We start from the raw sequence: 13372 nt of genomic DNA on the forward strand, positions 1-13372 counted from the left end.
CCGAGGTGTGAATAGTGGCATGTGGGATGATGCTCCTGAATTCAGGGATTAGGTTTCAAGTATCTACCATGCGCAGTTACGGGAAGGGAACAACTTCAGAAAGCACTGTAAGTGTATCGTCAATAGTATATTCGTGGCACAACTTTTACAAGAGACTTCCGCTTCAAGTATGCGTTCTCTTGGTGAAAGACTACAGAGACGCAGCGGATCCGCCACGTTTGTTCGACCTGTGGTTTCGAACCTCGGAGCGACGCACTGAAGGAGGAAGGCTTTCCCTGGATGGTCAAAGTGTAACCAGACAAAGTTTTGTATCTCTTTTGGCAAAGCAGATGTGGTCCGAATTGGGTCACCCCACTTCTTTCTGTATTCCCCCCACATTCACGCTGAACCCTTTTGATCTTGCCCAGATGATTGTGTAGTATAAGTATTTGCCTTGGCCAACTTGTGTTATAGAAGATACGATTGTCGTCTCATGCGCTCTTTCTGATCGCTATTTGAAACTGTATATTCTTTAAAGTTCTCCGGTTTGTTGCATCAAGGCACAAATTCGCACTTGCCTTATTGTGGTTTCCTTTCCAAAACCCTTATCTCGGTAGTCCAGATATGTTCATGAGTCTTTACACCTGATTGGAACGGACCTTAGACATACGCACGTGAAACGGTGAGCATCGTGAGAACCACTTATAGGAGCACGTTACAGAAGTCTGACGCAGATCGGGCGGACCAAGCGAAGCTGAAAGCAGTGCACAAGCGTGGGCGGAAAGTGAGCTCGATGAACAGTCGAAGCTTACTCTCTACGGTAGTTCATTGCTTGCAGAGCTTGTTTGTACCGAGGGAAAGGCAAAGACCGTGAGACTATCGCACCACCGGCGGCCCGCCCACCGCATTGAACGCACATATCCCATGCTAGACCAGGCAAGACGTAAGGTACGCGACGGTCACGTGCATGACGCACCCTCCGGTTCATCTCCGCTTGACCATAAATCTAAGGACGAACACCTAAGAAGCTATAGCCGCTGCTACGGGTCAGGGATGATACGACCGCTTGAACGCCTCCAATCCTTGAAGATGTGTAAAGACTCATTCATGATCAAGGGTAATCTCACAATGGTAATGCGCCACATGTGTAGAAGTCTTCCATACATGGGTGCCAGATCTATCCCATGAAGCAGTCAACTGCTTCTTTGCCCACAAGGATCTCTTTTCTTTGACCTGTTTCGGAATATGGGATAGAGGACCCCATGGCACAGACGCATACCTAAACCGGCTCCCAAGCGCGCCTACGTCCATAAGTCGTCTGATACATCCATTATTTCCGCCAGATTCGCTGCAACAGCACGGGCTGGGAAGTGACGACCCACAAGGCCTTTTTACTGGGCGGGGAGGCATATGAGTATTTGACTAAGTATGCTAATGGGGGAACACAGGACCCAAATATCACCGTCGACATCAGTAGCGGAATCTACTACGTGCACTGTATGCACTTCATGTCATGATGTACCAAGATGTGCCTGACACCGAGGTCACCGCCATCACTGAGTACGTCGTCCCACGATCCATAACCGGAAATTGGTGTACGAGCATGTTTGCGGCGTGGCGCTGCAGCACGTATGCAAGTACGCTTGGGAACCATAAGGCGACACTTGAGGCGGAAGAATGCATCGTGAAGCATGTGGTGGAGAGTGGACGGTTTTTAGTTGATCGCGTAGTTAGGAGCGCGGTGGGACGTAGTCTACATTGGAGTCAGGCTGAGTGGTTGGCGGGTTTGTTATTTGAGGGGGGAAGATATGTAAGGTGAGGCAACGACGAAGGCCTGGACAAGAGCATAGAAGAAAGAAGAGAGGAGATTAAGCTTGTTAAAACAGAAGCACTCACCTGTGCCTTGGTTGACTTACGTGGTGCCCAGTGTACTGCGGTCAATATAAGCCCATGTGTGAGTCAAGGGTATCACTTTGAGCGGTTCATGGTGCAGCAATACCTACCATGCACAAGAAATCAGATATAGTAGGCCGTCGAAAGTTTCGGTACAGCACTGCTCAACCTTGGGCAACACATGTTATCCGAATTTTTTACGAGGCTCTGTACTCCAGGCATCTAGACTGCACGACGCTGAAATTAGGCAGCAGCTACACACTTCGCAGCAATTAAAGCATGTGCTTAGTCGATACACGGATAATGTTTGGTTCAATTACATCGCAACTCACACTGTAGGCATGAAGTGTAGTCGAGTATGGGTGGGCATCACGAGAAGGCACGTGTCGTTGCGATAGGTCTGCGAAAGAGTCTATACACTCACAAAAGCGCCCCTCCTAGAGACTGCCCCAATGGGAAGGACAGGAAGAGTAGAGCTGACAAAAGCATATGCATTAATATGTGCATTCATACTATGAGTGGTAGAGTAACTTACAGGTACTTATCGAAAACAATTTCCACCTCTGCAAAGTGTACAATAGCTATCAGGATCGAGCAAGGACGCTACAGGATGAGCGCCCGAGGGCTATGCAAGTGAGCTGTCATTCCTGGAGTCGGGATATCGACTTTGGGTAGCTCTCGCCTGACTGGCAGGATTTCTCACACGGTCCCCACGATCACTGTAGGGACCTCCCTTCGTGTGAGGGTTGCGTGCTTTCGACCGCTAGTCGGTACGTGAGTTGAGTATAACGCGTATTGGCGTTGTGACTGAAGGCGTCCGCGTGGTGCCTCCTACTCTGGGCCCTTGGCAAGTGCTAGTGCCCACATACTGTCAATCTTGCTCCTCGCAAGTACTTGTCTTGCTTCGCCATCCGTCTCGCACATTTTCGAACCCCACTTGCGGAAACCGTGCTGTTTGAGCTCGCCTTCGAACACAAGTATGCACGTGTTGTGTGAGTGATCCTTCAGCTCACCGTTCTCGTCCATGGAGCGCATCCACTTGGGCTCTAGTGCTTGTTTCTCCGCCTGAATCTCAGTAGGTCGAGCATTCTCATCCCATTTGATACGGCTCAACATGAGCTTCTTGTACTTGTTGATAGAATGTATGCCGCCTTCCACAATGACCAGGCACATCTTGGGGTTGAATATAGTGATGCCGGTAAGAGCCAACTGTTTCGCATTTTGGTCGATCTGATAACGGTGCTTTCCATAAGCTAAGGTGTTGATCTTGAAGACGCACATATAGAGACCCTTCTGAGCATCCTTTTGCTGGTTGGCCTCAAGCTTGGTATGTCGTTGCTCCTTGGTAAGCTTTCGCTCCTCGTTCGACTTCACGTGGTCGTCATGTCGTTGTGCAATCTGTGATTCCACCAACATTTCTACCGCAGTAGGATCGGCAATCGCTTGCTCTCCCATGACTCGCATCATGTTTCCGCGCTTCACCTTTGGAGGTGGCGGAGGCTCCAAACCAAGACGAATCTTGGCCTGATGCTCTTTAAGGTCTTCAGCACGGCGCATCCTGCGGAGTTTAGCCTGCTCTTTCGGAGTGAGGTACATGGGCTTCGTTTCAATGAGCCGCTTGTCTTGCGGAGCTTTGACTAGAGCGGGATGCTGAATGTAAATGGTGATGATGGAATCGTCACCCTGTATCTTGACCTTGGACTCATCTTCCAGACAATCGTATGTCTTCTCATCTAGTAGGCCCTCATCCCACCATTCCACTTCGGGGGGTGGTTGCACCAAGAATCCACGCTCGCTGTTCTCATCCAGACCTGCCCGGCGGGCTTGAAGGGCAAGCGCCTTTTTGATCTCTTCCAGTCGATTCTGCGCACGCAGCTTGGAAGCCTGTTCGAGGTACTTGCCACGCGAGTTGAACAGGAGACCACGCGAAACTCGAGTTTTGGCGCCAGGTACGGGCTTCGGATCGTAGTAAGGATTCTTCTTATCTTCCTCGGGCGGCGGTGCGGGTGCTTTAGCCTTGGTCTCCGGTGGTCTACGGGTGTCCAAGGCGGCGACTGAATGCGGTCTGTCTACGGAGGCAGCGGCACTCGCCTCAATCTTGGAATCAATTTTCTTGCTGGCAAGCAGGGCCGCGGTTCGCGCCTTCATCGCCTCTAGCCGGGACATTGAACTCGCTGTTGCAGGTGCTGGGGTTGGAGCTGGTGACGGCGACGCCGCCGGAGATGCGCCATTGCTCTGCGGTTTTCTCGCTGCAAGTCTGGCCCTGATTTCGGCAGCCTTTGCGGCGGCGGCAGCTTTTGCAGCAACCACAGGGTCGGCCACCGGCTTTGCGCGCTTAACTGCATCGCCGTGGTCGCCCGGATATGGTCGTTTCTCGGGCATCGCGGACGTGGAGAAGGGCGTCGAAGGGGAAGTCGCGTGGGTATCGCTGGAGGAGCGAGGCGTTGAGTTCGGCTATCGTCAGAAAACCCTCACTGTGCACGGCAGATGTGCAGTGGGCCGAAAGAGCGTCGATGGTGGGAGCCACCCGCTGCGATCGTGAAATGCGGTTGTGGTGGAGAGCCTAAGCTGGGGGAATTGTTCAAACGTGACGCGCGGGAGTCCTGCACCCTTGCAGCTTGGCGCAGCGGCGGAACCTCGGCGGGACTTTTTGGATCTCGAAAAATTGTCCCCGCTGCTTGCGAGCTTCCTACCCAGGTCGGTCGCATTGCGCTGAGTCTTCTCAAGAAACACGGTACGCGGGTGCAGCGCGCACCAAAATTTCAACATGAATCCGTCGCTCCCTGTCGCATCTGCCATCAACGGCATCGAGTTCCAATTCTTCTCGGCGCAAGACATTCGAACCGTCTCAGTAAAGCGCATATCAAATCCGACCACCTTCGACTCGTTACTCCATCCAGTTCCCGGAGGTTTGCACGATGCTGCGTTGGGAGCTTTCTTAGACAATTTGTAAGCTTCTAACGGGAACTTCAGCAACGATCCTGGTATTCAATCTGATATCAATAGATGCGCCATATGCGGTCTTAGTACTTTGAACGGCTGTCCGGGCCATTGCGGACATATCGAGCTTCCTGTACCTGTATATCACATCAGCTTCCTCGACCAGCTCCTCCGCATACTCCGAGGAAAGTGTTGCTACTGCCACCACTTTAAGCTCTCCCGCGCCGAAGTGAACGAATACGCCGCAAAACTCCGATTGTTACGACATGGCTTGATAGAAGAGGCAAACGGCATGCACGAGCATATCGACATCAACAGGGGAAAGACAACCAAGCAAGTAGATTCAGATGATGAAGAGCAGGATGAGGATGGTATCATTGCCGAGCGAAATACATACGTTAAGAAGTGTCTGAAGCGTGCGGGTATCTCCAAGCATGATGCGCATTCGCGGAATAACAAGACTGAGGCCGTCTCTGACGCCAGGCGGCAGGTCATTAAAGAGTTCTACGCCGCCATTGGACTGGGCAAGAAGTGCAAGAACTGCCAGGGCGTCAATCCCACCTTCCGCAAGGACCGAAGTGTCAAGATCTTCCGCAAGAATCTCAGCGAGAAGGACAGGGTGCAGATGGCTACGTTGGAGAAGAGAATGGAGAACCCGCTGGACATACTGCGGCGAAGAGACGAGAGGGCCAAGAAGCAGACCGTTCACGATGATGAGGGCGTTGCAGACCTTTCTGAAGAGGATGAGATCGCTGACATCCTCGATGCGCAAGAAGCCGATGGAGGCCTGATCGCAACCGAGTCCATGACGGCCTCTAGGACAAAGCCGAAGTCGGCAGCGGCTGCACGCGACAACGTGCAAGAGTACATCAACGCCGCTGAAGTTCATGCCCACATGGTGTTGCTGTTCGAAAATGAAGCTGAGATCTTGCGGTTGCTCTATAGTCCGTACGCACGTTCCAAGTCGTCCATGGCTGAGGTAAACGCGGACATGTTCTTCTTCAGAAATGTCATCGTCCCACCCAACAAGTACAGGATGGAAGACAAGACGGGAGATTCGATCGCCGAAAACCCGAGAAACACTCTCTACAAGAACGTCCTCAACGCCTGTGAGTCAATGCGCCAGATCACTCGAGAGATGCGTGGAGCGGAAAACGAAGCGGGCTATCGGCGACGTGATTTCGGCGATCTTCAGAATATATGGGTTACTCTCCAGGGAGCGGTCAACTCGCTAGTTGACAAGGACGCCAATCCAGCGTCTGGTCTTGCGGGGAAGAACAGCGCAGACGGTGTCAAGCAGCTGTTGGAGAAGAAGGAAGGTCTTTTCCGGAAGAACATGATGGGCAAGCGTGTCAACTTCGCCGCCCGAAGTGTCATCTCTCCAGACCCCAACATTGAAACCAACGAGATCGGTGTACCGCCTGTATTCGCACAGAAATTGACTTTTCCAGAACCCGTCACAAATCACAACTTCTACGACATGAAAGAGGCTGTGCTCAATGGACCGGATAAATGGCCGGGAGCGGTCGCCATTGAAAACGAGTACGGTCAAGTCATCTCGCTGAGGAAAAAGAACTTTGAAGAGCGACAGGCTCTGGCAAACCAATTGCTTGCGCCTTCAAATGCCTTCATGAACGGATCTAAAAATAAGAAAGTACACAGGCATCTGGTTAACGGTGACGTAGTCATTATGAACCGTCAGCCAACACTCCATAAGCCGTCCATGATGGCACATCGTGCTCGAGTTCTACCTGGCGAGAGGACGATCCGCATGCACTACGCCAACTGCAACACGTACAATGCTGATTTCGATGGTGACGAGATGAATATGCATTTCCCACAGAACGAGTTGGCTCGAGCCGAGGCAAACCTTGTAGCCAACACCGACAACCAGTATCTATCTGCAACTGCAGGAAAGCCTCTCAGAGGTCTTATCCAGGACCATATCTCTATGGCAGTATGGTTGACAAGCAAAGACATGTTTTTCACGCGTGAAGAGTATCAAGAGCTGTTGTACTCCAGCCTTAGGCCTGAGAATGGCCACACGAGCTCAGGCACCCTACTTACTGTTGAACCTACGATCTGGAAACCCCGCCCGCTGTGGACCGGTAAACAGCTTATAACTACGGTTTTGAAGAACATCCAGCCCGCAGACTACCACGGCTTGACTTTGACGTCGAAATCACAGACAAACAAAAACCTATGGGGCCCATTCACAGAGGAGCAAGAAGTCATCATACAAAACGGCGAGCTCTTATCTGGTATCCTTGATAAGAGCCAAATCGGTCCAGCAGGTGGTGGTTTGGTGAATGGCATCTATGAAGCACATGGAGCCAGGTCTGCTGGTCAGGTACTCAGTGTGCTCGGCCGGTTGCTGACGAGACTGTTGAACATGCGCGCATTCTCTTGCGGCGTTGAAGACCTCATTCTTACACGTGAAGGTGACGAAGCCCGATTACAAGAGCTTAGGAAAGCAGAGAAGGTCGGATTTGAAGTCGCTTCAAACTACGTAACATTGGATCCAAGCAAAATACAGCCGACGAACAAAGAGTTGAAGAGACGGCTGGAACAGGTGCTGCGAGACGAATCGAAGGCGAAGACGCTTGACATGTTGAACAACACTGCATCGGCCAAGATTTCTTCCTCCGTCACTGCAGCTTGTCTGCCCCATCAGCTCATCAAACTGTTCCCAAAGAATCAGATGCAGACCATGACAGGCTCTGGAGCCAAGGGTAGTCTGGTCAACGCCAATCAGATCTCGTGTAATCTCGGCCAACAGGTTCTGGAAGGCCGTCGGGTCCCTGTGATGATCAGTGGCAAGTCGCTTCCATGCTTCAAGCCTTATGAGACCAGTGTCCGAGCCGGAGGTTACGTTGTAAACCGCTTCTTGACTGGTATCAGGCCGCAGGAGTACTACTTCCACACCATGGCCGGCCGAGAAGGTCTCATTGATACCGCCGTCAAGACGTCGCGTTCCGGTTATCTCCAGCGATGTGTTATCAAGGGTCTAGAAGGTCTTCGTGTTGAGTATGACACATCAGTCCGCGATTCGGATGGCAGTATGGTCCAATTCTTGTACGGAGAAGATGGTCTCGACTCTACGAAGCAGAAGTTTCTCAATGACTTCAAGTTTCAGGCTGAGAACTTCTGGTCCTTGACTGAATCCCTGCAGCTTGGGGACGCGTACGGGAAGGTGTTCAGCGAAGAAGCCACCGAGTATACCAAGTCTGCCTATAAAAAGTACAAGAAGAGTGGCAAGCTTTCCGCCAAGGGCCCAGCCCTTGCAGAGTATCCGCCCAGTCGTTTCAGTGGCAGCACTTCGGAGACGTTCTTCGCTGCGAAGGCTGATGTAGGTGTTCGGTTCAGCATTAGTGTGTATCAACTAACAGTCCGCAGTACTGTGACGCGAATCCTGACGGTTTGATTAAGAAGAAGAAGTCAGATGGTTCGGGGGATATCCTCCGAAGGAACTTCGAAAGAATACTCGACATCAAATACCTCCGCTCGTTGGTCGAACCGGGCGAAGCAGTGGGTGTTGTCGCTGGACAATCTATTGGCGAGCCTTCGACCCAGATGACACTAAACACCTTCCATTTGGCTGGTCACGCTGCCAAGAACGTCACCCTTGGAATACCGCGTCTTCGAGAAATCGTTATGACTGCTAGTGCCAAGATCAGTACTCCCTCGATGACGCTATATCCTCATACAGAACTGTCGATAAGTGACATGGAGAAGTTCGCCAAAAGCATCAGTCGTCTTCCCCTTTCGTCAGTACTGGACAAGGTTACCGTGACTGAGAACGTCGGCACCGGCACACAGTTTTCTCAGGCTCGCCAATACACAATCCGTCTCGACTTCTACCCTGCCAAGGAGTACACGCAAGAGTACGCTATCCAGGTACGCGATGTTGCCGAATCGATCGAGAAAAAGTTCTGTCCACGGCTGCACAAGATGGTTCGCATGGATCTCAAGAAAAAAGGTGAGAACAGGTCGCTGTCCACTGCTAGGTCAGCGGGTGTCCCTGCCATTGGCGAAGCCTCCGGCAGCATTGAGCAACAAACCATCCGCCAAGATGATGCTGCCGAGGAAGGCGGCAGAGACGATGACGTGATGAGCGACGATGGGGAGACCGAGGGCGACGCCACTGATGCTAAGCAGCGAGGCAGACGCGAAGACAGCGTAGAATTTGACGCTCCCGAAGAAGGCGAGCAAGCTGCTGAGGACGTGGACGCAGAGAGCGAAGACGAAACCTATGGTGGCAGCCCCAAGGCATCTCGCCCCTCCACACCCGAGCCAGCCTCCGACGACGAAGACGCCGAGCCCCTTGTGCCTCGCGAAGAGTCTTCCGAAATCCGCGAAGGTCGCGTCACCCACACCTGCGCCGACATCTCCGCCTTCAAATTCGACGACAAGGCCGGTGCCTACTGCGAAATCACATTCGAGTACAGCGTCCACACGCCCAAGCTCCTCATGCTCAACCACGTCGAGGCCGCTGCTGAGTTTGCCACCATCCACGTCATCCCCGGCATTACCAGCGCTGTGCTTGTCTCCAAAGACTCGGGCACCGGAAAAGACCTCGACGAGCCGTACATCCTCACCGAAGGCTCCAACCTCATCGCCATGCGGGAATTTGGCCACATCATTGACACCTCCCGCATCGCTACCAACGACATTCACTCAATGCTAACGCTCTACGGCGTTGAAGCCTGCCGCGCGTCCATCGTCAAGGAAATCCACGCCGTCTTCAGTGGCCACGGTATCAGCGTCGACCAGCGGCATCTGAGTCTTATCGCGGACACGATGACCAAGGGCGGCGGGTTCACGGCGTTCAACCGCATTGGCATGAAGGGCAACCCGTCGCCGTTTATGAAGATGAGCTTCGAGACGACGGTGGGGTTCTTGAAGGATGCGGTGCTGGAGAGGGATTGGGATGAGCTGAGGAATCCGAGTGCGAGGATTGTGGTGGGGAGGCTGGGGACGGTGGGGACGGGGAGTTTCGATGTGCTCGCGCCGGTTCTGGCACAGGATCCGCTTAAGGAGGAGGTGTTGGAGACGGCGGACGACGACGTCCAGATGGAGGATGCGTAAATGTAATGTTTGGTGGTTTCTTCCTGCATGGGCGTTTTGGCGGCATGGACGGGGTTTGGAGCATGTTTATGTGTTATGTTGATGCGCATGTAAAAGTTCGGACTGGAAGATTGTATGTTCACAAATACTGCTTAGCCGTCCCTTGGGTAGGAAGAGAGAAGAATTCCTCTACATCATCGCCCCTGGTTTGTAATTCAATAATTCCACAGTTGAAAGCCCTCTATATGCCGTACACGCCGTTAACGTCAACGCAATATGCTCACAGCTCGACTACACGCGTTCACCTACCCGATAACCTCCCCGCTCACTTTCACCCTGATAACACCTTTCTTCGTGCCCCCAAAGCAGTTTAGTTTCGAAAACCACTGCTTAGCAACCCACCCCGCATCCAAAGTCGTCCTAATCTTCTGTCCACCGCTCCACTGGTTCTGCGGCCATACCTCCTTCCTATCGAGCTGTTTGTCCGCCGGCCCAGTCGGGCCCCTGCTTCTGTCAGCATTCTTACCTTCATTCCTCCAACATTCGCTTGCACTCACACTCAAACGAAAATATGGGACTTACCCAACGTATTTCTTGTTACCTAAAAGACTTTTCTGCCGTTTGTCACTAGCAGGGTACTCCTCATCGCCCCATTTCCCTTTGTAGTACAACCACCCCGTCGGCGCGTCCGGCGTAGGTTCTACCGGTGTGAAGGTCTTGGATGATGGCGCGAAGGTGTAAAAGTACGCTGAAAGGAGGGGGTCGTACTTGGGACCAGCATCTGCGTCGTCCACGAGGAGGAGGGAAGTGGTGATGTTGAGGTTGGGGATGGTGTGATCATGGGTGCCGGGGGTGGGATAGAGGGCTAGTCGCGCAGGTAAGAAGTCAGTGTAAGGAAGAATGGTATTGGATGGGTACGCTGTAGCCGTGTCTAATAAACAGCCGCTTCGAAATTGGGCACTACGTACCGTGCGATCCGTTGGCGGCGTAAACGAGGGGCTGTGGTAGAGGTGGTCAGGTAGATTGAGACTGACAGGAGGAGGAAGGGCTCACGCGTTTCCCAGTGGAATCTTTGGAGATGGTGGAGAAGGTGTCTGGACGCGTGGGCACAAAGTCAGTTTAGGGGTACAAAGTGGAGATAGGTACGTTGCAGTCATGTCCAGGACATAGACACTTCGTACCTGGGCGTTACGCACAGGCGGAGCCGTTGGCGTGCTGTGAGTACCATATTGCAGTTGGGACACCGTTCTTGAACCTTATCATGTTGTGCTCCCTACAAAGATGCCATACGATTAGCTTTGCCGCTCTACTTTGGAAGAACATGCGTACCAGTCGCCGACATGATCCCCAAGTTGATTTCCCAACACCACTCCACCCCAATTGAATGCCCAAAAATACATGTAAAAAGCATCCACCAAACCCTTACCCTTATCCACCACCATAATCGCACACGTCTTCTCGTTCCCAGTGCCACCGTCGTCACCAGTCTGTATACCGTTCAGCCATGCAGGGTTCGTAGTGACATCCGCAATGCTTGTAAGGTATACATCGTTCTTGCCTTTCGGCGCAACATTGTTCAATTGGTCGAGGTTAGTCAGCGTGAGCGGCGAGGTGGGAAAGGATATGTCCTCCCGTGCGATTTTGGGGCGTGTATTAGCGAGGGTAGCAATGGGTGGGGAGGGGCGGTAGGGATCCTTTGAAAAGAGGTAAACGATTGGTGCTAGCTAAGAGTTAGTGGTAAAATGTATCAAGCTCGTGAATATCAGAATGGAAGGTGTGCGATTGGAAGATGTTCTGTCATAGCCGCAAGGAGTAGAGTATGAGGCGACCGGGAAAGAGCGTAAACGATGCCAGATGCGGACACTTTCAACGGTGACTACTGCGGGGGCGATTTTGTATAATTTAGGTGGGTATTAGGCCGCAGGCGGTGTGTCGAGGTGGGGGCCTCGTATATGTGGGTGGAAGACATGCTCGCCTTACCGTGATCGCGGACGTACTGCGGCACAGCTGCCTCTACGGGTTCCTTATGATTCACCATTTGAAGAAGCGAATTAAAGCAGTGTATGTTGCAATATTGAGTGCTGACGAAGTCGTACGTCTTGTAGTCGAAAAGGCCTCCATATTGGCGCTGTTGCGAACGGATGTGATGTCGAAGCTGGCTTGTCATGTGGCCACGACGATCTGTGACAGCTGAACGAGGAAGTGTCGCCTGAGTAGCGAAAGCTGACGTCTGCTTGGCGCAAACGGTGTATGAAAGGTTTGCTTGACAGCGTATCACTCGCAGGCGTGGAAGTCTCACCAGCCGCGACTGGGATACTTGTCCATGATATCGTGCACAGAGAGTTCCTTGTTCGATCACATAGACGCCACAAGACGGTCGAAGTGACGGTGGTGCTGGCGTTGTATAACTCGGATGACCAAGTGCGAAGGTGACGGGGATTTCAATTGTTGCATCAGTCGCACAGCATATGTGTATACAGCATTACTCGTGGTGAAGGGATCGGGGGTTTTCCGTCAACAGGCGTTCTTGTTGCTCCAACTTGGTGCAGAGCAATCCGAGAGGCGCAATGGTATCAATCATAGTTGCTCGGTGGACGCCAAGGCAGACGATATTGCGCGGGCATACGGTAGGTCTCAGCATCTCACACGGCAGCTGCACGCCGGCCCGCAACCTTTGCACAGGCGCATGACGTGGGTGGTGAAGGGGTTGTTGCGATGCAGGTGAGCAAAGACTGGGTCACGACAGCACCACGATGTTCTATGGACAGGGCGACTGTTCTGATTGGCTACAAGGACATGTCAGCCATTTGCGACAGACCAACCGTAGACAACAACGTCATGGAAGGTTCCGTCTCGGCGTCGCGCGGTCCGTCGTGTTCGAACTGTGCACCTGCCATGTGACCCGGAGACCGTAGCGAACGCCGAAAGCCGAAGTCAGCTACTTGGAAACATGGTAGGTTGAGATCCCGTCCTGTCTTTGCAGAGTGAGGTGCCGTGTGCAACATGTACAGAGGTGGGGCAGCCTTAGTGGTGACGAACATACCCTACCCCTGTACCTTTGAGGAGATACCTGCGACATCACATGAGAGTGAGAGCAAAACCCGGGCAACGTTCGATACCCTGGTGGCTGATATTGTGAAATGCCATGGGCGCCAGTAGCTAGGGCACATGCAAGAGGAGGACGGTGACTACGAAGACATGGTTGCTGAGCGCGCGGGAGGGATGAACCTCGTGCTTCTGCCCATGTAGCTGAGGCTCTGTATTGTCATCCCAACCTTCGGTGGAAAGAGAAGACAAGAACGAAGGATACATTTATGCCGCGCTAGTCTAGAAAGCAAACAAGAGGCCATGGCGGTGTTGACGTGAGGCCCGTAAGCAATAGGTATTGTGTAGGTCAATGAAACGATGCGGATTTGTTTGTATACGAAAGATGATATCCTCGCGGGATCCAATCTGGACCACGAGATGAAGCGCTGCACCGGATTTGGGGTCG

The 13372-nt window shown here is 52.6% G+C and overlaps 3 protein-coding genes across 3 annotated transcripts; 1 reads left to right on the forward strand and 2 right to left on the reverse strand.

Annotated features, from left to right (window-relative positions):
• Positions 1-2703: 2703 nt before the first annotated feature.
• Positions 2704-4254, reverse strand: prp3 (U4/U5/U6 small nuclear ribonucleoprotein prp3; the record flags this gene model as incomplete). The annotated part of the gene is made up of 1 exon (XM_056219613.1): positions 2704-4254. The coding sequence occupies one exon, from the start codon at positions 4252-4254 to the stop codon at positions 2704-2706; it is 1551 nt and encodes a 516-aa protein (XP_056066740.1).
• A 385-nt stretch (positions 4255-4639) lies between these two features.
• Positions 4640-9900, forward strand: N0V89_010874 (uncharacterized protein; the record flags this gene model as incomplete). Its single annotated transcript, XM_056219614.1, has 3 exons — positions 4640-4821; positions 4879-8161; positions 8209-9900. The coding sequence occupies 3 exons, from the start codon at positions 4640-4642 to the stop codon at positions 9898-9900; spliced, it is 5157 nt and encodes a 1718-aa protein (XP_056066741.1).
• Positions 9901-10184: 284 nt separating this feature from the next.
• On the reverse strand, positions 10185-12000 carry N0V89_010875 (uncharacterized protein; the record flags this gene model as incomplete). Its single annotated transcript, XM_056219615.1, has 4 exons — positions 10185-10383; positions 10462-10744; positions 11306-11599; positions 11976-12000. 4 exons carry the CDS (start codon positions 11998-12000, stop codon positions 10185-10187), a joined length of 801 nt encoding a protein of 266 aa, XP_056066742.1.
• Positions 12001-13372: the final 1372 nt, after the last annotated feature.

The sequence above is a fragment of the Didymosphaeria variabile genome (assembly GCF_027946475.1).
Source record: "Didymosphaeria variabile strain IMI 356815 chromosome Unknown scaffold_8, whole genome shotgun sequence".
Taxonomy (NCBI): Eukaryota; Fungi; Ascomycota; class Dothideomycetes; order Pleosporales; family Didymosphaeriaceae; genus Didymosphaeria; species Didymosphaeria variabile.